Source organism: Pieris brassicae, chromosome W (assembly GCF_905147105.1).
Source record: "Pieris brassicae chromosome W, ilPieBrab1.1, whole genome shotgun sequence".
Taxonomy (NCBI): Eukaryota; Metazoa; Arthropoda; class Insecta; order Lepidoptera; family Pieridae; genus Pieris; species Pieris brassicae.
This window is the reverse complement of record NC_059679.1, coordinates 3498575-3523588: the sequence shown is the minus strand read 5'-3', so window position 1 is coordinate 3523588 and position 25014 is coordinate 3498575. Positions and strand designations below refer to the sequence as shown.

Below are 25014 nucleotides of genomic sequence, written 5' to 3'. Positions count from 1 at the left end.
AAATAATAAAATTCTCCTTAAAAATATTTTTTTTACAATAATTTTTTTAATAATAATTTTTACAATTTTAAAATTAATAAACTATATAATTTTTTAGATAACTTTCTAAATAACGAAATAAATACATTAAATAATTACTTTATATTTTTTAATGAAAATAAAATAAAATTAACAAAATTATATAACTCTCAAACTTTTTTAATAATTATAATAATTATCATTTATCTATTTGTTACTTTAATTGCAGTTATTAAAATTACTAATTACTTTTTTTGGGCCGCTACGATCATTTAACTAACGAAAAATAAAATTTTACCCTCTACGAAAAACGCACCCATTGTTAAAAAATTTAAATAATTCTTTAATTGATTTACCTTCCCCATCCAATATTTCAATTTGATGAAATTTTGGTTCACTTTTAGCAATATGTTTAATCAACCAAATCTTAACTGGATTATTTTTAACAATATATTATGATGCAAATATCGAATTAGCTTTCTATAGAGTAAATTATATCTGTCGAAATGTAAATTATGGATTAATAATTCGAACCTTACATGCAAATGGTGCATCATTCTTCTTTATTTGCATCTACATTCATATTGGGCGAGGAATTTACTATGAATCATTTAATTTTATCAACACTTAAATAATAGGAATTATCATTTTATTCTTGCTAATAATAACAGAATTTATAGGATATATTCTTCTATGAGGGCAAATATCTTTTTGAGGAGCTACAGTTATTACAAACCTTTTATCAGCCATCCCATATTTAGGAAATTCACTTTTAAATTGAATTTGAGGAGGTTTTGCTGTAGACAACCCAACATTAACTCGATTTTACTCTTTTCATTTTCTTATACCATTTGTTATTTTAGCAATAACAATATTTCACTTATTATTTTTACATCAAACAGGATCCAATAACCGCTTAGGAATAAACAGAAATTTAGATAAAATTCCTTTTCACCCTTATTTTACTTTTAAGGATTTAATTGGATTTATCATAATAATATTTATTTTAATCTTACTGACACTAAATAATCCTTATTCGTAGTAGTTAATGCTACATCCTCCCTCGCGAGGGGGGTGTTTTGTGCTGTTCGGGGCGTATGCCCCCGTCAGGTGGTGTCTATGTTCGCGCCCTGCTGATACAGGGCGGTACGGGGGCGGTCATATAGCCCTTGGTGAGGGCTGCAGGCGCGCGGGGAGACTCAGTCTCTACCCGCTGCGCGCAGCCGATGGGGTCATGTCCGGGGTGTCAAGTCCGGTGGTGATGATGATGATGAGGGGGCCAAGGAGTAGTCTCGACTTGGCCCTGGTGTCGTGTTGAGTGATGGTATCGGGCAGCTTGCGCGGCTCGCGGTCAAGCACCGCCGGGTGAGACCCCCGGTGCACCCGGGGGAGGCCCAGCGAGGCGACCAGCGGTCGAAGCCGCGGTTGCTGCCCTGGTGTCGTCGGGACCCGCGGAGAAGAGCTCACGCGGGTACTTGTATTGGTCGGGCGGCCTGGAGTGCCTTTCGCGAGCCGTGCGACGAACTCGTCGATCGACTCCATCCGCAAGTCTCGCGCTATGGTGGCGTTCCTCACGTAGCGTGGTGCCTTTACTGCGCGCCGTAAGACGGTGTTTTGTACGGTGCGCAGTCTTCGGCGGTTGGTCTCCTTGGCATAGGAGAACCACGCCGGTGCCGCGTACGTGAGGTGAGGGCGCACATACAATTTGTGTAGCGCGAGCTTGGTGCGGAGAGGTATGTTGCCTGTGAAGAGTGGGCGAAGCGTGTGCGCCGCCCACTTGGCTCTCCCTACAGCCCTGGAGATGTGGTGCGTCATGGTCAGACTCCGGTCAATGGTGACCCCTAGATAGGTGACCGGCGTCTTCCACGGCACGTCTCGATCCAGGAAGCGTAGGGGTGGTGGCAACCTACCCCGGCCGAAGGCAATTGCCTGTGTCTTGTCCGGGTTGGCGGCGAGTCTCCACTTGTCCAGCCACTCTGGCAGGAGGTCCAGAGCGCGTTGGAGTTTTTGAGCAGCGTGCGAGGCCCTCAGCGATGACGCCACGTACGCCGTATCGTAGAGGGCAAGTGCGCACCCCTCGGGGCATGGAACGTCGTCGGTGTACGTGGTCTAGAGCAAGGGCGATAGCACGCTGCCTTGCAGGACGCCCGCCGTGATGGGTCGCGGTCTCGACGCAGCCTCTCCCGTCGTAACGAAAAACGTGCGCTCGGTGAGAAAGGCGCGGAGCACGGCGACTATTCGGCGGGGCAGTGGAGACTCGATGAACTTCAGCACGAGGCCGTCGTGCCAGACACGGTCAAAGGCCTTCGCCATGTCCAGCATAACGGCGGCGGCCCCCTCCTTTTTGTTGAGGGCCGAGGCTGCAGTGAAGAGCACCTTCGTCAGCTGCAGCGTCGTGCTGTGCTCGCCGCGGAAGCCGAACTGTTCGGGCCTCGGCTGCAGGTACTGTTCGATCCTCTGCAGCAACAGCCACTCGAACAGTTTCGACTGCGTCGAGAGCAAGGTGATGGGTCGATAGCTCTCGGGTCGGGTGGAGTCCTTCCCGGGCTTCGATATTAAGATCACCTTGCCCTCTTTCCATGATCTGGGCGTATACCGGAGGATACCCGTGAAGAGGCGCGACAGCGCGACTATCCACCTCATGGGCAGATGGCGCAGCGCCTCGTGGGTGATGTCGTCCGGTCCCGGCGCCTTCCTGGGTCGCAGTCGTGAGATCCTCTTCCGCACTTGTGACGGCGAGAAGAAGATCTGGGCTTCATCGGTAGAGATCGGGCACGTCAGCCACGCCTCGACAGCGTTCACCACGTCGCGGGGTTCGGCGAGAACTGACACTGGAGGTGTTCGGCAAATATTTCGGCCCGATCTGTGTCATCGTAGGTGATGGCGCCGTTGCTGTCACGCAGGGGACGCTTCGGCTCTGGAGTCCTGTAGAGACGGCGGCAAAGTTGGTAGAGGCGAGTAGGCTCTGTGGTGGCCTCTCCCAGTGTGCTCTCCCATGTGCGCCGCTCGTGTGAGGCCAGCTCGGCCTTGACACGTTCGGCGAGGCGATTCAGCTGCGTTTTGAGCGCGGGGCAGCGGTTGCGCTGCCATTGCCTCCTGAGCGCGCGCTTGCGCTGAATCAGCCTTTGCACATAGGGTGCAGGGTTCTGGCAGGTGATCTCCGGCGTGCGCGTTGAAGTCGCTGCCACCAGAGCTGCCTGGAGTTGCCGCGTCATGGACTCCGCCATGTCGTCAACGGCGCCTGTCGAATCCGGTGGGCTGGGCACAGGGGTGTCTTCCATGATGGACTCGAAGGTATTCCAGTCGATGTCCTTCCGGGTACGTGCGGGCGGGGATGGAACCCCGCAATGAGGCACAGCACCGGCTGGTGGTCCGACTGGTACTCGTCCATCAGAACCTCCTGCGCTAGGTGGAGGTCAGGCCGGTTGTGCACCACCAGGTCGATGGTGTCCGGCCTGTGGGCGGCTATCCTAGGAAAGTGGGTGGCGGAGTCAGGCCCGCACACCACGTAGCCGCGCTCTTCGGCGTGGTGCAGAAGGCGACGACCTCGCGCGTTCGTGACTTGGGAATGCCAGTTGATGTGTTTGGCATTCCAGTCACCCGTGATGATCGTCGGCTTCGCGCTGAGAGCTGCCACCAGCTCGGCTTCAATGAAATTTGCGCCGGGGGGAGCGTAGGCGGCCAGATGCCAGTCAGGTTGACGGCCTGGATAGCGCGGTGAGAAATACTCCTTCTAACCAGCACTGCCAGGCCGCACATGGGCGCCCCGTTGATCGCCTGATGCTCTTCGCGGTAGACGAAGTAGCCCGCAGCACTCAGACGGTCGGTGGGGCGCAGGTGCGTCTCAGAAATGAGCGCAACATCCACGTTATTTGTGCGCAGGATGTTGCGCAGGTAGGGGCCTTTCCCTCTAAGGCCCTCGGCGTTCCAATGCAGGAGGCGTAAGATCATTCTCTATGAGTTGTTGTGCGTCTTACGCCTCTACTGCGCGGCCGGCGTCCTCCGTAGGTCGGGGCAGGCGGGGTCGGGTAGAGGGCGCTCAACAATGAGTTGACCGCCCTGTCGACCGCCTCAGCAATCGCCGTCTCGCTGAGGAACATCTGGCCCCTCAGCGGGCCCCCACTGATGCACGGCGCGCTGCTCATGGGCGCGCCGTTCAGCCTGCGCATGCGTGCGTGGCTCACGCGTGAATATTTGGTGATTTTCTTTGTTTTCCAAGGGCGTAAGTTTTAATTTTAAGTTTGAGTTTAACGTAATTGGAGATTCAGAGATATTTACAACAGAAATGTTTATTCTAGAATTAGGTTTCACCTTGACAATGCAGTTAGCAATTAAAATTGAGTCGACGGGATTTTGATCTACCATCAAGCCTTCACCTATTTCTGGATTAAGTACCGAGCATTCTATGATGGTTTCAGTTCGGGGAGCAATATTATATATTGGTTCATTAAATTTTAAAGCAAGTTCAACTTGACTAATCGTAAGCGATTCATTCTTAAAATCAATGTTTGAGTAGTTGTCTGATAGGAAATTGTTTCCAATTATACCATCGTAAGGAAAATTTATGTTATCAATAATATGAAATCGATACCTCAGAGAGTTGAATTCGATAGGTATACGTCCAAATGACCTCATTGGTTTATCTGCAGTTCCAATTCCTGAAAATGTTATAGTGTGTTCATCTATTTCAGGCATGTTTTGAATAGATGATTTCTTTATAAGGCTAATAGATGCACCACTGTCAACAAGGAGCCTAAGTAGTTTGGTAGATACAGAGGTTTGAACTTCCACAAAGGGTAAGTATTTTTCGGATGGATTTGAAGTAACATTATGTATTTTGTTATATATATTGTTTTTTATCTCAGGCGTGGTGTTTGGGGTATCGACCATGGATGTTGTAAGAGGAGATATGGCAGGCATGTATTTTAGAGTGTCGGATACTGTAGATGCATATGTCCTTTGTTGGGAATTTATTGCACCATTGTTAGAATTAGGGTTATGTGGTACAGAGGATTTTGAAATTGATTTATTAACGTTGCTACCACTATGAGTTTGACTACCCTGCTGTGTGACCTTGGATTTAGAAATATGAATATGGTCTTTATTTTGAGGCTGGTTACCCTGATGTGTGACCTTGGAATTGTAATAGGATATAGAATTTGCGGTATCATTTGGATATAGCAATAGAGGACGTTGAAATTTCGGACTCGGGAGACACCGTCGGGAGTCCTTTATTCTTTTAAAGGATTATCTGTCTCATCGACGCCATAATCTTCATAAGAAGCTAATACATGAATCGGTTGGTTCCGATTTTGAAAGGAAGTAGTAGGGTTTGTGCGGTTGTAGCTTGAATTTTGATTGTTTCTAAATTTCCTATTATTGTATTCTCGTTTGCGACAACCTTCGTACAATAGTATGCCCTGGAGCCTTGCAATATCGGCACACTATAGGATTAGAGGGCCTATACGCGGCAGATGTTGTATTGTTATTAGTGCCATGTTGTAAAGCTGATCTATTTGGTGGATATGATGAGTGAGATGGGCGGAATCGCGCCTGATTCTGAGTATTTGGAGTTTGGGCGTAATTAGTGTTTCGTCGTGTCAAGGCATTGATAATCTTTTCTTCCGAAGTAGCGAAATTAATGGCGTCGTTCAAAGATTCAGGGTCACGGCATCGAACTACAGTAGACAATCTTGGATTTAGGCCGACTACAAACGTGTGTAACGCTAAGTCTAAGCCTTTTTCTTAGTAGGGATAGTTATATTAATTTCGGATAATAATTTGATAAGCAAGACTATTCGTAATGCAAACTGGTTGACTGTTTCGTTGCCTAATTGACGACATTCTTGTAAATCAGAAAGCAGCGCAGCATAGTGCTTTTTATCACCAAATTGAGATTTTAAGACCTCTTCAAGCTGATGCCAATTCTCAAATTCTTTTACACAACAAGCCGTTTCTGCGCGTCCTTCTAATTGACGTACAATATATTTTAGTAAAATGTCCTGTTGGTTTTGAGTAGCAAGTTCTACCGCATTTCTACAATTATTTAAAAATGCACTTAATTTTTCGCGGTTACCATCGAATTTATTTATGAATTTAATTAGTATATTTAAATCAACGTCTGTGGCTGACCTATTCTTAGACTCGCGTACAATAACATCTTCCTTAGGCATTGTCACGTAGGATATGGCTTAGACAAAACAATACTGATAACGACGCGACGACGGCTAGCGTTACTGAGAACTGATTAGGTAATGCACTGATTTCTAATTGGTATTGTAACCAATTATGAGATTGTAATTTTATAAAACAACCTTTCTATTTTTAGCACTTTAAACTTCACTAATTGTTTTCAGACAACACACTGAAATACGAATATATAGGATTTTTGAAGACTTACAGGGATGCTGCAGTTTTACCGATGAACATCTTTGATGTATAGGGCGGAGACGGCGGATCTTTCTTTACAAAACAATTTCAGAATTCACAGCGAATAGGAAAATCTAGTTATTCACAGAAATATTCACTTTTGTAATCACTCGTTAGTCGCGAGTGCCAAACTGAGGCGTACCGAGGATTTTTTTAAAAATCCCTTGAGCTGCCACCAATGTTATACGACGTCCCGGATTTAGAGTTTTAAAAAAAGGATTTATTTTACACAAAGGATTTATTTAGAAAGACAACTGCTCGGTTTGAATCGTAAAGTGGTACTGACTTTAGCTGAAAGATAATGCTCATGGCAGTTGAATAGGAGAATGCCAGCTTGCTAAAATAGAAGTTGACATAGGGTGGTCTCTAAGGTTTAAATATATAACAGTGCCAAGGTTCGTACATTCTTGCTCTTTTACAATCTTGACAAATTCCTATGTTTGTACGTGCCATAGCTGTACATATCGATCACTTATAAGCGTGACGATTTCCTAAATCGTCGGAGTTACACCCCGAGAGCATAGCCAGACGTAGGCACTCTCTTTGACTATTAAAATTGCATTCATTCGGTACATACCAATTAGCACGTCATTATTTCGCTCATATTCTATTGTAACACGCGAGTGGTTAATATAGAGTAAATCAATAAACCTCTATTATTTAAAGCATCCCGTTGACCCAGGAACCGTACATTTTGGTCCTTCGAGCCATCCGGGAATAGCGGATCTTTCGCGTTCAGATGATCGCGTTCGCGTTTTTCTCCGTTTTCCTGAAGATCGGTGCCGTGGAAAAACATCCCACTGCTGGTTTGTTGGGTCGTCAAGGAAATCAAATACCATCATCCGCATCAATAGAAAAGAGGAGAGTAACATTTTCAAGGATCCAGACGGGTCCAAATATATCGGAGTCCTTTCAACCTAGAACAAGGCGACGGACGTCAATCTTCAACATAGAGAGGCAAACGACAGCGCTCGGTACAGTAAGTCCTTTCCAATTGTTTGAGCGCATAAGAACTGATAAATATTAGATTTATCTTACGTCAGCATAATAACTACAATCCTTTTCGAATAAGGTGCAAGTTATACAGCACTTTTTATATCGGCGTCCTTTCAACCTAGAACAAGGCGACGGACGTCAATCTTCAACATAGAGAGGCAAGCGACGGCACTCGGTACAGTAAGTCCTTTCCAATTGTTTGAGCACATAAAACTTGATAAATATTAGATTTATCTTACTTCAGCATAATAACTGCAATCCCTTTCGAATAAGGGTAAGTTATACAGCACTTTTACACAACATTGTAGAGCACAGAATTGTTTAGAGCACAGAATGTATCCAGGAGGTACAAGCATTTAAAGAGGTCTAGGAGGTCCTTTTAAAAGATAATAAACAATCCCGTATCTGTCAACACGGTATGGCGGAAGACTTCGGGTACTAATCTACACGCAACATAACAAGAAGAGGAAAGCAGCCATTGCAGTAAGTCCTTTCCATTTGTTTTGAGCACTATAATTCTGAGAATTATCTCATTTATTCTGAGCATTTTATCAAGCATAAGCGTATAGTACTGCATTGTTACTACGTATTTTATAAAACATTCGTATAAGAATTTACTAAGTAATATATATATATATATATATATATATAAACTAGTTAAGCATAATGGAGAATTTATTCCAAGCTTCTTTCACTGACAGCCTGAAATCCATCAGGCATTAAAAAAAACAGAAGAGTTGATTTGTAAACAAGTAGCTTTATTTAGGTCCTTTGATAGGATGTTAGAACTATCTAATGTATACTCGTCATCCGATAAATGTGATCTTGAAGAAGCCCTAAAAACAATAAAGTTACGATGGGATTTAATCTTTGAAACCCATATCGAAATAGATGCTGATGTTGGAGGCTCCAACTCGGAGTATCAGAATAAATATTTCGAGCAAGAAGCTATATATAGGCGCCATAAGAGAGAGATAAATCTCAAAATACATTCTAAAAGCCTACAGAAGAATTTTCTAGAAATTCATATGGAATCACCCGTAATTAGGGATTCACATAATTCAGAAAATTCATTATATGCCTTGGAAACGGCTAATAATCAAACCCAACAAGATTCTATTGCAAAACAACAGCGACCTTCAGCAATATGTAGCATCAGCAAAAAATCGCTGTCGACGCATTTCAATAAACGAGGAAATGTAAATGAAATACAATATTGTCAATTATGCAACTTATCTAACCACGGCCTGTTTAATTGTCAATTATTTTTAGCAAAAGATTTTAATGACAGGGTTGATACAATTTTAAGATTGCAGCTTTGCACAAATTGTTTACTTAAGAATGAAGTGAAAGTTTGCTTCTCGCATAAAAGATACATGATTTGTTCCCAAAAACATAACACGATCTTGCACAATGCACTATTTAATTGCAAGAAGAGCAATCATTTCAATATAAAATGGAAAAGAAAATTCTTCGTCTTTGGCAAGGGTGGAAGAAATACCAGGAAATGGTGACAAGCACAGTTTACGTGATGATATTTATCAAGGCGGGGACTTATCCAAATTAGTAGAAAGCGTAGTACAATCGTTATCTTCAGACAGCATGGAGCATCACAGCTTCATTTCCGGGGTAGAGACCCTACACCATACTACATATCAAGTTACAATGTCCAGTTGTTCAGTTCATAATAATAACCCCAATGTGAGTACTAAAAAGAACAATGATAGTAAATTATCCATTGAATCTATTAGCAAGCCGACATGGCAACCCATAGAGCAGCAAACGCAACTTGGTTATAATGTAAGCGGAGAAGATAAATCACATCGCGTTAATGTAGGTATCAAGAGAATGAAATGCTCACAAGTCTAGCAAGAAACAGAAGAAAAACAAAACTTGTCTACTACTTCGTCTATGTCTTCTATGATTAATAAAAACCTTAATCGTTTGTAAGAACCACCGATTAAATTGCATACGGGACCGTATTTGCAACGCAACTTAACACAAGGGTCCGACAAAGTTGTAAGAAACAATAGAATCATAACTAGAAACAGTAATAGGAAACGTTCGCATGGATCAGAAAAGGTGGTACACAAATTAAATGTTTTGCCTATCAATAAAGGCAAGAAATATATTAAGCAACAAGCATTCGTAAAAAGCAGAAAGTTCGAAGAAAAAAGGAGTTAATAATAGAAAGGAATATACAGGAAGGTCAAAAAGAAAGGTCAGAAAGAGTATCATAAAAGGGGAAGATTGCGAAACGTTATCGCTCACGCTAACGTTATACAGCAAACTTATTCAGTAATGCAATCCTATGAGTCTAATATGAGTAACCAAAGGAAAAGAAAGAATCAAACCATCTATAAAATTATACTTAAAATTCCTTTAAGCATACATAAATACAGTTCTATTTATGTATAACATACATCGTCGAAACTTTACATTCAATATTGAGTGAAGGTTATTATTACAGATATACCTTTATTTCATTACATAACGTGAAAATAATATAATAACATAAACAATACAGGGAATGCCAGTTCAGCAAAATATCATATGTTAGCTAGTGAATTGACCTACTGTGAAAGACGTCAAATACAATAAATAATATTATGTAGATATCAAGTTACCAAGGTACGGTTGCATTTTATAACAATCATATTTAACGTAGGTCATGGTTTCATTCAACAAAACAGTAATGTACTTTTTATGCTCATGATAGTTCTTAGAATGTGCTCAAGACAGGTAGTGGATAGGACATTACGATCATATAAAGATCAAGAGACGTCACGTAGCAGTACGTGTAGCATCAGCTGAATCAGCAGCCGTTTTCGCAGTGGCCTCAGGGAGACCCACCCGGGACCGGACTTCGATATTTCTTAGTGTTAGTGATAGTGCCGTGGAATAGTGTAAAAAGTGTTAACATAAGTATAGAGACTGTTAAGCATTTCCTTAAATTAAGCATATAATGGATTCATCTTGTAAAGCACTACATATTCATCTTGCACTTTTTGCCTGGGGGAGTATGTACGAGCTAAAGACAGGCAGAAACCTCGGAAGTCTTTTTGCTGATGTTTTGTAGCAAGAATATTCATTTTTATTTGCTCCTGGTGGTTTTGACAAAATTTAACCTTTTTTTTTAATAGTTTCCTCGATTCCACCATATCACTATAAACAGTTCCTTTCCGAGGTTTCCCGTTCCAAACCCAGCAAATAAATTTTTGTCTAGCCTCCTGGTGAGCACTGCGGACGTGCCTGTTCCATCCTATCAATGGTCGAATACTCCCATGTCTTATTCCACACTTATTACTAAAGATTTTATAACAATAAATAGAAGATTCAATTAAAACATGAATAATACTCATACATAAATTATTTATCATAAATTGATGATTCACATTAGTACACATATTATCACAACATTTGCTTAGTTCTAGAGAAAAATCTATTAATTTCAATTTATCATTACAATATTTAAAATACATATCAATCTGATCTCTTGTGCGTTCACCCCATATAATTTTATTTACATTACCAATATTAGGCGGAATGGTCATGGGTCTAACACTTTGAAGATTACATTCGATCTCCAATGGAAAGTGATCTGACCAGAAGACATCGTAATGTATTTTTACATTTACTACTGTCCTCCACGCGGCCATAGTAGTTAAACAATGGTCGAGCCACGAACAAGTACCGTGCGCATCGCTAGTGTAAGTATATGATTTAGAGTCAATACCTAGTCTCTCAATGTCCGCACATAGCCAATTTTGCTCCGCGCAAAAGCTTAACATTTCATTTCCAAATAATATGCCAGGATGAGCATTAAAATCTCCTAACACGTATATAGATTCAATGTTTTCATTCTCAACTATAGCAGATATTTCGCTAAGGCATTCAACAAATTCACATAAATTATCAATCTCGTTTGTAGGCATATACACATTAAAAAATAACATAGACCGCTCCGCAACAGACACTTTGATCGCGACAATACGCTCACTCACACATGGGATCACAGACACCGATTGAAATGAATCATTTCTCCATAACAGGCCTACGCCACCGTAAGGACGGCCATGCTAATGCTAATGTCCATCGCAGATTTCCCAAAATAAGAAAAGTCTTTAATTACCAACCCCAAATCAGGTACTTCAGTTGGTAACAACCAGGTTTCTTGGAGTTCTATTATATCCACCTGTGTACTCAGTAGCCGTATGCAATCCATAGATCTCTTTAGGCTCTTACAGTTGAAACTCATAATTTTATGTGTCTTATGGTTGTTTTTATGGTTAAAGTTGGACGTGAGGTACTACAACAAGTCAGCGATTTATTGTTGCAACCTCCTGAAAGTAACAAATACCAGGCATTAAAAGAACGTTTATTACAAGTTTACGAAGAAAGCGCTGAACGGCAGTTTCAAAAATTTGTCAATGAGATGGAGCTCGGGACTCAAAAACCATCTCAACTGCTCCGACGAATGAAAGAATTAGGCAGAAATGCACAAACGTCGGAGCAGAACCTCCGAAACCTATGGATTTCAAGGTTGCCGACGGCTGTGCGGACTGTTCTCACGGTTAGCCATGACCAAAATCTAGAGAATTTGGCCAGGATTGCGAATAAAATAATGGAGAATATAGCTGTCGGCGAGGTAGCAGCGGTAAGCTCCAGCACCGGTGGTAGCGAGCCTATGATAGAGATTATGTCGCAAATGTGGAAATTAAACTTAGAAGTGGCGTCACTGCGAGAAGAAGTACAGGAACATCGCGCAGTGCTTTTCGTGGGCGCGGCCGTGGCCGTGGCTTCAACAGGCATCGTTCTACGGGGCGGTCGAGATCCAGGAAACCAGGTGACGAAAATTGGTTGTGTAAATGGCATTATAAGTAGGGGAGACCGAGGGGATTTGAAACAGAGGTGAACTTTTGCCTATAGATTGGCTGTAGAATATAATAAAAAAATTCCTTCTTCTTGGACTCAGCATGAAAAAGAGGTTTAGCTTCGATCTTTTATGAAACGTCATACTGTTCTTTCTCTAAGACTACCTCAACCCACAAGTATCGCTCGAGCCACAAGTTTTAATAGAACAAACGTACAACTTTTTTTTTCAAAATTATACCGCAGTAGTTGACAAACACAAGTTGCAAGGTAAAGATATATGGAACGTTGACGAAACTGGCATTACAACTGTTAAGGAAACCAGACCGTGTCATTGCCCGACGAGGACAAAAACAAGTGAGTGCCATGACTTCCGCAGAGAGGGGAACATTGGTAACTATAGCACCAGCAGGAAATGCTATTGGGAATCACTTACCCTCAATGTTCGTCTTTCCGCGGAAAAGATTTAAAGATCACTTTATACGCGATGGACCTACTGGATCAATTGGCATTTTTTTTTTTTTTAATAGAATCTCGCTGTTGGCCTTAAGGGCCTTTACAGCTCAGCTCGGGCTGTTTTGGCGAGCGCAGCTCGGCCAGAATGGCTTGTTTTCCCGCGGCTAGCGCAAGGGCGTCTCCTGTGAGACTCGAACCTCGGCTTGGGCCGTCGCGGGGTGGTCAATCGCCTGAAGGGCAGGACGAAAGCTCACTGTAGTGAGCGAAGTGCGAAGTAAAGGTCCTCGCCTTCCCCGGTGAAGGCGGTTTTTTACCCTAGTCTGTGAATTTCTATTTTTATTATTGGCCGCGCGGGCGGCATTTAATTTATTGTTTGCTACAGTAATTAGATCGTCCGGATCCGTTAGTATGTGTCGGGGCCTCCTACGAGCCCTTTTTGTCGGGAAGGAGTAATAGTTGATGCTATTACGCACCAGCGGATTGGGATGGTGTTTAGCCTTGTCAAAGTGGCGTGTGGACGCCAACTTCATCCATTGGGCTATGGTAGGGAGCTCCAGGTCGTGGTGGAGATCGACGTTTCTCACATAGAAGGGCGCACCATGAGAATCGCGACTGGAGCACCTGTAGCCGGTGAATATAGGAGGGGGCACAATGTGCAAAGACTACGCTAGCGTATGTCATGCACGGTCGGATGCAGGCCTTGTACAGGGTGACCTTGTGTCTGAGAGACATGTGACTCCTTTTATTTAGGAGGAAATGAAGGCGAGAGAGGACAAAATGGGCCTTCTTGCGAACGGCGGCTATGTGCTTGATTAGTGACCGAGGAGATCGCGTCTAACGCGTGAGCGGACGAGACTAAATTATCGGGGACATTTGGGAGGGCAGAGGTGTCGGCGGGCTTGAGGGCCTCGTCTAACTTCTGCCAGTCGACAATGGACTTGCACCTCTTCTCTCGAGTGTTAGGAGGGCCGAATTCAAAGTGAACCGGGAAGTGATCCGAGTCTAACTCGTGTAACATCTCTACGCTTCGCGGCTGTAGTGCCACGTTACGTAAAACCGCTACGTCTATTTTTTTTTTTTTTTTATAAAATAGGGGGCAAACGGGCAGGAGGCTCACCTGATGTTAAGTGATACCGCCGCCCATGGACACTCTCAATGCCAGAGGGCTCGCGAGTGCGTTGCCGGCCTTTTAAGAATTTGTACGCTCTTTTCTTGAAGGACCCTAAGTCGAATTGGTTCGGAAATACTTCAGTGGGCAGCTGGTTCCACATAGCGGTGGTGCGCGGCAAAAATTGCCTTGAAAAACGCTCAGTCGTGGAACGGCGGACGTCGAGGTGATACGGGTGGAATTTTGTATTCTGCCTCGACGTCCGATGATGAAACTCAGCTGCAGGTATTAATCCGAACAACTCCTCTGAACACTCTCCATGGTTAATGCGGTAGAAGATGCAGAGTGACCCCACATCTCTACGCAACGCCAAAGGATCGAGCCGCTCGGAGAGGGATTGGTCATCGACAATTCGAACCGCTCTTCGTTGGATACGGTCAAGTGGAAGGAGCTGGTACTGGGGAGCCCCCGCCCACAGGTGAGAACAGTATTCCATGTGGGGCCGTATTTGCGCTTTATAGAGTTGCAAGCGGTGGCCCGGAGTGAAGTACCGTCTCGCCTTACTGAGCACACCAAGCTTTTTGGAGGCTAATTTAGCCTTTCCCTCCAAATGACCGCAAAACTGAACGTCGTTCGATATGTCAACGCCAAGTATTCCGATGCTGGCTGTGGCTTCAAGAAGAGTGTTTTCGAAAAGAGGAGTAGCGACAAAGGGTATTTTTTTCGCGGAAAACGCGCAAACTTGAGTCTTCTTGGGGTTAAATTGGACTAGGTTTAGTCTACCCCAGTCCGAGACTCCACGTAGTAGAGTTTCGACTTCAGACACAAGTTTGTTCCGGTACTCATCGACAACTGCCCGAGGAATACCTGCCCGGCCAGTGTAACGAGTATCCCAAGTGCTGTCGTCCGCATAGCAATGAATGTTGCTAAGTTGCAACATGTCATTGATGTGCAGAAGAAACAGGGTCGGGGATAGAACACAGCCTTGTGGGACCCCAGCTTTCACGGGTTTAAGGTCGGAACATGCTCCGTCGACGACGACCTTGATGCTCCGATCGGCCAGAAAGCTGGAGACCCAGTCGCATAATTTCTCGGGAAGCCCGTAGGCTGGAAGCTTCGAGAGCAGTGCTTTGTGCCACACCCGATCGAAGGCTTTCGCTATGTCCAAACTAACCGCTAGCGCCTCCTCCTTGGACTCAATTGCCTCTGCCGGCGGGGGGCTCAGGTTTTCCCGATAATAGGGAACTAAGATCCCTCTTCGGAGGGTTGGCGGCTTGAGTGGGCCTTTTGGCGGAGGGACCGCCGTTGGCCGAACGCTTTTTCTTCCGGCCGGCGGTTTGAAAGCCGTCGCTCTCGGAAGATGAATTTTGTGCGGCTTCGTCGGCCGCTACCGCGGGAGTGGATTAGGTCGACATGACCGATGACGGGCGTGAATTAAAACCCGTCTCCTCATCGCTGGCGCTTCCCACTTCAGGGAGTGGTGAGCGCGAGCGCGAGCGAGGGCGGGTAACGAGTTGCGATGCCTTCGCGGAGGCATTTTTCTTCGCCTTACGCGGCGACGGCGATGGGGAACGCGGCGAATCCGCGGTTTCGGACTCTTAGAAAGCCCGTAGAGCGTCTGGATAACGCTGTTGAAAAAAGAGCAGCATCTCATGTCAGGGGGTGGATCCCCGGACGCCATTCTGATGGCGGGAAGCCAACAGTTTGACGGCGGGTGTGTACCTAGTTGCCTAAGTGTGGTGAGTACCTAAGCTAATGGTTTGCCCTAATATGTGGTGTGTCTCCGCTGGTGATAGCGGAGGTGAGGTTTGTCACCGACCTAACCAGCCCGTAGGAGATTGGGTATAAGAGCCCCTACGGATGTGTCAGGACCCGTCCAACAGTGGACCTGTGTTTAGCCGGTTGCTAGAGAGTAGTTGGCGTACCTACTCCCCAATACGTGCCTACTAGGAGGCCCGGCCGTGCACAGGACTTGGAAGAAGCGGAGGGGCTGTTACGCGCCTTGAAAAAGGCACGGTGTATGCACCCCGGACAAAAACACTCCCGCACAAGGCGTTAACCGACAGATAACCGTTTGGCACCGTTAGGTGGCTATCTGAGGGCCGCAGGTAAACCCGCGTTCATAAGTTGCAGCCTTCAACCCGATGTCCAAACACCGAAGACGAGAAGCGACCAATGAGAGGGCGGCAGGCAGCAAGGCAGCGTTCGGACTGACCAATGAGAGAGCAGCAGGCAGCAAGGCAGCGGTCGGACAGCGCGTGCGCACTGTACAGCGGCAAGCGGCGATGACTCACACGCGAGCGAGCGAGAGAGCACTAGAGCACTGATGACTCACACGGAGAGAGCACTGAGCAGACGTCCGCACGGGTCGGCGGTCGGAAGCGAAATCCACGTCAATTGGCACTGCGAATGGGTCAGGCTGGATGCAAGAAGAAGACTTCTATAAATTTCTTAAATTTTTCAAAGACCAAATTAGACCATCAAAAGAAAATAAAACACTATTGTTATTAGATAACCACGCTTCACACATAGCAGTTAAAAATATCGAGTTCTGCAGGGAAAATGGCATAATTCTATTAACTTTTCCACCTCACTGCACCTATAAGTTGCAGCCATTGGACAGGGCCGCTTTTGGCCCAGTGAAAAAAGCAGTTAACACTGCTTGCGGCAATTGGATGCGGTCTAATCCAGGAAAAGTAATGTCTATCTATGATATTCCTGGAATAGTGAAAACATCGTTTGATATAGCCGTCACACCGCGTAATATATCTTCCGGATTTATTCATACCGGACTTTGGCCAGTTAACACTGAAATATTCCAGGATGCAGATTATTTTCCGAGTCAAATTACTGATCGACCTTTGGTAACTTCTGTTAGACCTGGTCCATCAAACTCTAACTTTATGGGAATTTCAAGAAGTGAAGAACCCGTGACATGCCCTACTTCTGGCACAAGTGATGAACGTCCCCTTGCAAATAGTATTTTACATGATTCTCGTACACCAAGTCCATCAATCTTAAATTTACCAACTACTCCACCTCAAATCAGCTACGACAGAGAAGATGTACCAAAATCTGCAGGAAATCCTGATAAGAATTCACCTGATCTGGCGATATCTGAAGTAATGCTTAAAACTGTCACGATGCCTTTAACTACTGAATCCGTTGTTTCCTCCACAGTCTTTACGTCTGATATAATACCAGTAGCATCTACATCACGAGATATTTCAGTTGCTGTGACAGCAATTCCATTCTCACCTGAAACTCTTAGACCTTTACCAAAGGATCCACCAAGGAAAGGACATCAAACAAATAGACGCAAAGTGAAATCCACTATCTTAACCGACACTCCCGTTAAGGATGAACTAGCTGCAATCGAAGCAGCTAGAACGGTGAAGAAAAAGCTGAAAAAAAGTTACTTTGAAGAAACAAAAACAAGAAAAAGATCAAAACCAGGCACTAAAACTAAAAAGATCAGGGTTGTCAAGAAACTAAAAGGAAAAGAAGACAGTGAAGCAGAAGAATCCTTTTGCATTTGTTGTTTTGAGCCATATTCAAATAGCAGAGCCAAAGAAAAATGGGTGCAGTGTTTGGAATGCATAAACTGGGCTCATGAAGCGTGCACTGGTGGGGAACTTTCGTATGTTTGCCACAACTGCTTGTCAGATTGACGTTTTTTATTTTTATTTTTGAAATTTGTGAGATTATTGATACTTAAATATTTGAAGAAATATTTAACTGGACATTTATTATTGCGGACGTTAACCAAGCGATATTAGGTGCGGATTTTATAGAGCACCATAGTTTATTAGTAGATTTAGCAGCTAAGAAACTTATTGATAAGAAAACAAATTTATTGACATTTGGTAGAATCGTCAATTGCAATGAATCATCAGTTAGCCGGTGTTTGCATGCGCCTGTCCTTTACCACCTGATCGTTATCATAAGGTAAGACAAGAATGAAAGAAATGGGGATATGCAGATCGTCAAAGAGTGAGTGGGCCAGTCCATTACACATAGTTGAAAAAAAGAATAGGGACATTCGGCCGGTTGGAGACTATAGAAGATTGAACGCTATTACTTAACCGGACCGTTACCCCGTTCCAAGGCTCCACGACTTCACGTATATTTTAGCAGGTAAGGAAGTTTTTTAGAAAGGTTTAGATTTTTTATTTAATTTTATTGATGACATAATTATTGCTAGTGACGATATGGAACAACACAAAATGCATTTAAGAAAAGTATTTGAAAGGTTAAATGATTTTGGCATAACCATAAATTTAAATAAATGCGAATTTGGAAAGTCTAATATGGAATTTTTAGGCTATAATGTTTCAACTGACGGAATTCGACCGCTTGATAACAAAGTTAAGGCGATAGTAGAATTTCCTCGGCCTGAAACAGTAGATCAGTTAAGGCGATTTTTAGGAATGATTAATTTCTATAGAGCTAGTGTACCTAAGGCGTCTGAACATCAGTCGATATGAAATAAATATTTAAAGAATAGTAAGAAGAAAGACAAGACCGAAATAATAGTTTGGACAGAAAAATCAATATCAGCTTTTGAGCAGTGCAAATTAGGACTTAAAACGCAGTAATGATTTCACACCCCGTGCCTAATCTTCCTTTATCCTTGATGACCGATGCGTCACAGAGTTGTGCCGGGGGAGTCCTTCAACAATGGGTTAATAAAACTTGGTTGCCTTTAGGTTACTTTTCAAAAAAGTTCACAAAGGCTCAGCAGAAATATTCCACGTATGATAGGGAATTAACAGCTATTTTTATGGCTATAAAGCACTTTAGATATATGTTTGAAGGGAGAGAATTAACTGTATTTACAGATCATAAACCCCTAAATTATGCATTGAACAAATTAGAGAGTAAAAATGACACACCCAGACAGGACAAGACAATTTATGGGGGTGTAGGATTGGTGGAAATGAAACCCCATATACTTAAACACACATGTATATTTACTCTAAATAAATTAATACAATGTATCGTTTAAACAGTCTACCGGTAGCTTGTGTCGCGATACGTGGCGTAGGTACGATCGTACGACCTGCCGGCGACGAAGCTCGGTAAAAACTAGCGTCTCCCGCGCAGTGTTGCCAGTCCCCACATCAGCCCCCCCGGAGACCTATAGGTCGTACAAGTGGCGCGGAAATCGAACTCTTCTGCCTGAACGAGTTACATAATCAGGCTTCTTCGCAGGGGGCATACTGGGAACTGCAATGGTGTTATTGATAGGCTCCTCCTCAGTCAATATGTGTGCCGGTTTCACTCGATCTATAGACACCGTTGTTGTCTTGCCGTCCAGTTCTATTCTCATGGTCTTGTCTGTCCGGTCAAGGACTTTGTACGGACCAGAGTATGGTGGTTTTAAAGATTTACGTACGGCATCCTGCCTTAAGAATACCGACGTTGCCTGTTTTAGATCCTTATGCACGAATGTTTTGGCCTTACCATGTCGCATAACAGGCGTTGGCTTTAACTGGCTGATATGCTGCCGTAGACGCGACAAGAAGTCACTGTGGTCGGTGATTTCAGTACCCGACGATATGAATAAGTCTCCAGATAATCTAAGACCTTCACCGTATAACAGCTCAGCAGAGCTGGACGATATATCCTCCTTCCATGCGCTACGTATGCCTAAAAGAACTAAAGGAAGCACCTCATGCCAATTCTCGTTATCATGACACATTATAGCCGCTTTTAATTGTCGATGGAATCTCTCCACCAGGCCGTTAGATGCAGGATGATATGCAGTAGTTGAGATATGCTCGGAACCAGTAAGCCTTGCAAGTTCTTTAAAGAGATGCGATTCGAACTGCCTTCCTCTATCAGTTGTAATTTTAAGCGGACAACCAAATCGTGCGATCCACTCGTTAACAAAACCATAAGCCACACTTTCAGCCGTTATATCTGTTAACGGAATAACTTCAGGCCATCTCGTGAATCGGTCGACAGCAGTTAAGCAATAACGGTAGCCGTGTGAAATAGTCAGCGGTCCAATAAGATCTACATGAACATGGGCGAAACGTGAAGATGGTTGTGAAAAAACGTGTATAGGGGCTCGAGTATGTCTTCCAACTTTTGAGCGTTGGCACGCTATACAGGCTTTCGTCTATGCCCTACAATCTTTTTTTATATTCGGCCAAACATACCTCTCTGTCATAAGTCGAATCGTAGGCTTAGCACCAGGATGACTCAACCCGTGGATGGAGTTGAACGCTTGTTTCCGAAAATCAGGTGTGAGGTACAGACGTGGCGAAGGGCTGGAGATGTCGCAGTACACTTTGCTGGAATTAGAGATGTAAATTTTCTTTAAATTTAACGAAGAATTACTGTTTAATATATCGTTCAATTCCGCGTCTCTATCTTGTGCTGCAGCCAGCTGGTCTAAGTCTATGTCCGATATAGCTTCGATTCTTGACAGTGCGTCCGCTACGACATTATCATCACCGGAGATATGTCTCACGTCAGTCGTAAATTGCGAGACAAAATCATAATACCGGAATTGCCGTGGCGAACATTTGTCCGATGCCTTGCGAAATCCTGCGACAATAGGTTTATGGTCGGTCCAAATCGTGAAAGGTCTTAACTCGACCATAAACCGGAAGTATTTCACTGCCTCGTAGATTGCAAGCAATTCTCTGTCAAATGGGCTATATTTCCGCTGAGCTGATGTTAACTTTTTCGAAAAGAATGCAAGCGGTTGACATACGTCATTAATCTTTTGTTGTAGTACTGCACCTATCGCTATATCCGATGCATCTGTTACTAACATTAAATTCGCCGTTGGATTTGGGTGAGCTAGGAGAGTTGCACCCACAAGGTTCTCTTTGCACAACTTGAAGGCCTCCTCGAGCTCATGCGTCCAACATATGGGCGTCGTTGCTTTATTGTCATTACCAGAAAGAAGATCATGGAGTGGTGCTTGCATCTGAGCAGCATTTGGTAAATAACGTCTGTAAAAGTTTATCATGCCAAGGAATCGTCTGAGTTCTCTTAAATTCTTCGGCTGCGTAAAGTTCTGGATTGCGATGACTTTCTCTGGAGTAGGACGTGTGCCTTCTGCAGTGATAAGATATCCAAGAAACTCGATCTCTGAAACACCGAATATGCTCTTAGAAGTGTTCAAAACAGCTCCGTGATCTCGTAGACGTCCAAGTACTTGACGTAGGTGTATCTCATGCTCATCATGGCTTCGTGAGGCAATGAGAACATCATCAATATAAGGAAAAGCAAAATCCAGATCTCTTAATATTTCGTCCATGAATCTTTGAAATGACTGGGCGGCATTCCGCAGACCAAATCCCATGTAAGGAAATTCGAATAAACCGAACGGTGTTGTAATCGCAGTCTTAGGTATGTCACTGGGATTGACAGGTATTAAATTGTATGCGCGCACCAAATCAATTTTGCTAAACACTATGCAATTATTTAAATTATGTGAAAAATCGGCGATGTGGCGAACCGGATATCGATCAGGTATTGTACGGCTGTTTATACCTCTATAATCACCGCATGGGCGGTCTGTGCCATCTTTCTTAGGCACCAACTGTAGCGGCGCTGCCCACGGGCTATCTGAACGGCGTGCAATACCTGTTCTTACCATGTCTTCGAACTCACGCTTCGCTCTGCGGAGTCGATCCGGTGCCAATCTGCGCGGTCGGCTAAACACAGGTGGACCAGGCGTAGTCCGTATGTAGTGTAGCGTCTTGTGTTTGATCTCACGTACCTCTGGCTCACCCGATGGTTTCGTAACCTCCGGAAACTCAGTGAGAAGAATGTGATACCGTGAGGTGCCTGAAACAGTTTTGATTTGGTATACAGTAGCTGAAGCTGGCTTAGCACTTGCTTTAAGAGTTGTTGTTACATCCACTAGCTTGTGATTACGCACATCAACTAATAGATTATAATAAGCTAAAAAGTCTATCCCTATTATAGGTTTCGTCACATCTGCTATTACAAAACGCCAATGAAAGTCTCTGCGTAAACCGAGGTTTAAATTTAAATTGATTGTTCCATACGTATTAATCACTGAGCCATTGGCTGCATAAAGTTTGTACTCACAGTTTTTTAACTGCTTATTATTTACATATTTACAAGGATACACACACAAATCCGAACCAGTGTCTATTAAAAAATCCAGTCTTGTGTTTTTATCTACAACAAAAATACGACGCACGTGGTTGTGGCAGCCATTGTTCGTCGCCATTAATGACTGCTGTTGTCGTTTCCCTTATATGGCGCAACGCAACATGGCGCACGACACTTTGTCGCGTTTTCTTTGAATGTGCGGTGATACCAACACACGCCACTCGTTGAAACATCTCGTGAACGTCCATGGCTGTGTGAACGTCCATGGCTGTGTGATCGGCGTCGCGACTCGTATGCACGCTGTCCCGATCGCGAGCGTGGACGCCGAGATGTAGATGTAGAAAGGGCTGCGACTTGCTTGGTTAGCTCGGCAACGCAATTCCTTAGTTCTTTTATCTCGTTGTGCGGGGACGCCACGTGGTTAATTTGTGGTTGACACATGACGTCAGTAACTGCGTCCGCTAGCGACGCCAAGGAGTCTAGCGAGCTCTTTGGTTGTGACGCAATTATGACTTGAATATTTGTTGGTAATCGGCTCGACCATATGGACCTAATGAAGTCATCTGGAATTTCTGGACCTGCGAGATTTTGTAAGTGTCTTAAAAATTGGGATGGCTTCCGGTCTCCAATGTCTTCGTGTGTTAAAAGTTGTCGCACCCGTTGTTCTTGGGATGATGACAATCTCGATATTAATTCGGTCTTCAAAGATATATACTTGTCCGTAGTGGGCGGGTTTTTTATTATGTCTTTAATTTCCGAAACATACTTGTAATCCAAATTTGACACTACATAGTTATACTTAGTAGTGTCCGCCGTGATATTCGCCAACGTAAACTGGCTTTCGATCTGTGCGAACCATAGCACAGGTTCGTCGGGCCAAAATGGCGGCACTTTAACACTGACGCTATTGATCACGGGAGCGTCATGCGCGTCTTGATTGTCCATCACATCGGTGTCACCAATATATGGGGGTGTAGGATTGGTGGAAATGAAACCCCATATACTTAAACACACATGTATATTTACTCTAAATAAATTAATACAATGTATCGTTTAAACAGTCTACCGGTAGCTTGTGTCGCGATACGTGGCATAGGTACGATCGTACGACCTGCCGGCGACGAAGCTCGGTAAAAACTAGCGTCTCCCGCGCAGTGTTGCCAGTCCCCACAAATTATTATTTGTTAGTGAATTTACAACGAACATTCAATACATATAAGCGGACAGTAATATTGTCGCAGACGCGTTATCCAGAGTTGAAACTATACACTGCCCGACGGCGATACATTACGAGGAATTAGCGGACAGCCAGGAATTCGATGTTGAGCTAGCAAAGTTGTTGAGCGAAAAGAATGACAATATTTCTTTAAAGAAAATTCACATTCCTAATAGCAAAAAAATTATATATTGTGAGGTTTCAACTAGTGTGTGTGTAGTTTCTAGCACACAAACTAGGCCATATATATCGGAAAACTTTAGGAATATGGTTTTCAAAAATGTACATGACACAAATCATCCGGGTATTAGGGCCACACCTAAGTTAGTATCGCAAAGATTTTTCTGGCCAGGATTAAATCGTGACGTAGGAGAATGGGCCAAAAAATGCATTCAATGCCAGAGATCGAAAATAGGTAGGCACACCGTTTCAGCACTACAAAAATTCCCCGAAGCGAATCGCTTATCTCATGTAGACATGGATATCGTAGGTCCCTTACCTACCACGGAGCACGGAGCGGGTACAGATATCTTATTACAATGATAGATAGATTTACTCGTTGGCCAGAGGCTATTCCTGTAAAGGAAATTACAGCGGACATTGTAGGCAAAGTGTTCTATGACAACTGGATAGCCCGTTTTGGCGTTCCTGATCGTCTAACAAGCGATCAAGGACGTCAATTCGAGAGCAATCTATTTAGTGAGCTTTTAAAAGTATTAGGAGTAAAAAAAATTCGTAGTAGCCCTTACAGACCGCAGGCCAACGGGATAGTCGAGAGATGGCATCGGAGTATGAAACAAGCCTTAACAGCTGAGAATATTTGTTGGTTTAAAGAATTTCCCACTGTGTTGTTAGGTTTGCGCTCGGTAGGGAGGAGCGACAACGGCACAAGTCCGGCCGAATATTTATATGGGCAAACACTCCGATTACCTGGAGATTTTTACAATGTCTCGGATAATCAAAGTGCTGGTGAGTATGAATTTGTGAGCCAATTAAATAGTATAGAAAATCTCAAGCCAGTATCGAGTTCTATGCGAGACTCGCGTACCATTTTTGTACATAGCGAGTTAGGTAAGTGTGAACATGTCTTTATACGGAACGACGCGGTACGAAGGCCGTTAACGACACCGTACTGTTACGCGGAAATCTCTTGGGATCTTTTTAAAAAAAAGATTATAATAATTTCCACATAAGTATATTAACACAGATTACAATTTACAAAGAAAATAGAAAATAGAATATTAGCACGTCCGCTCGTATTAGAGTTAGGAGAAAGACTGATTTGATGGGAATGTAAGGTTGTTGATGCATGGGAAGAAATGATGACGAGGATATAGCACAGGGTATGTCAGCAATATAGGATGCATAGAGGAGTTGTAACAACCCCCCGACTAAGAGTAAACTTATACCCTGAAGGGGATAGTTTACGAGAGTTAGAAAAAGGTATTTAATTTTTGCTTATGCGAAGTGATGGGGGAGCAGGACTTCGTCTTTCAACATCATCTGGAACGGAATTAGAGACAGGATCTAGAGCGGATGCATTCTTTTGCTTAAATGGGAATCTCCTGTAAACACTAGTACATTTGCATATTTTAAATATAATGTAACTTAAAATTAAGATTACTACAACAATTAAAATTATATTATAAGAGTTTTCATATAGGACAATATTTGGCTTATTTACTAACTTATGTAAATCTTTGAAGACATTTTGTTTTCCATAGATAATTGAGTCTAGATCTATATTCTTTAGATGAACAGTGGGTAATTGAGTACTTATATTTGAATAACTATCTATATTACAACAAGAGTC

The 25014-nt window shown here is 43.5% G+C and overlaps 1 protein-coding gene across 1 annotated transcript; it reads left to right on the top strand.

Moving 5' to 3' along the window:
- Positions 1-313: 313 nt before the first annotated feature.
- Positions 314-1060, top strand: LOC123718346 (cytochrome b-like; the record flags this gene model as incomplete). The annotated part of the gene is given in 1 exon segment (XM_045674762.1): positions 314-1060. A coding segment is annotated over 1 exon segment (747 nt), but the record flags the coding sequence as incomplete, so codon positions are not given.
- Between the last annotated feature and the right edge of the window lie 23954 nt (positions 1061-25014).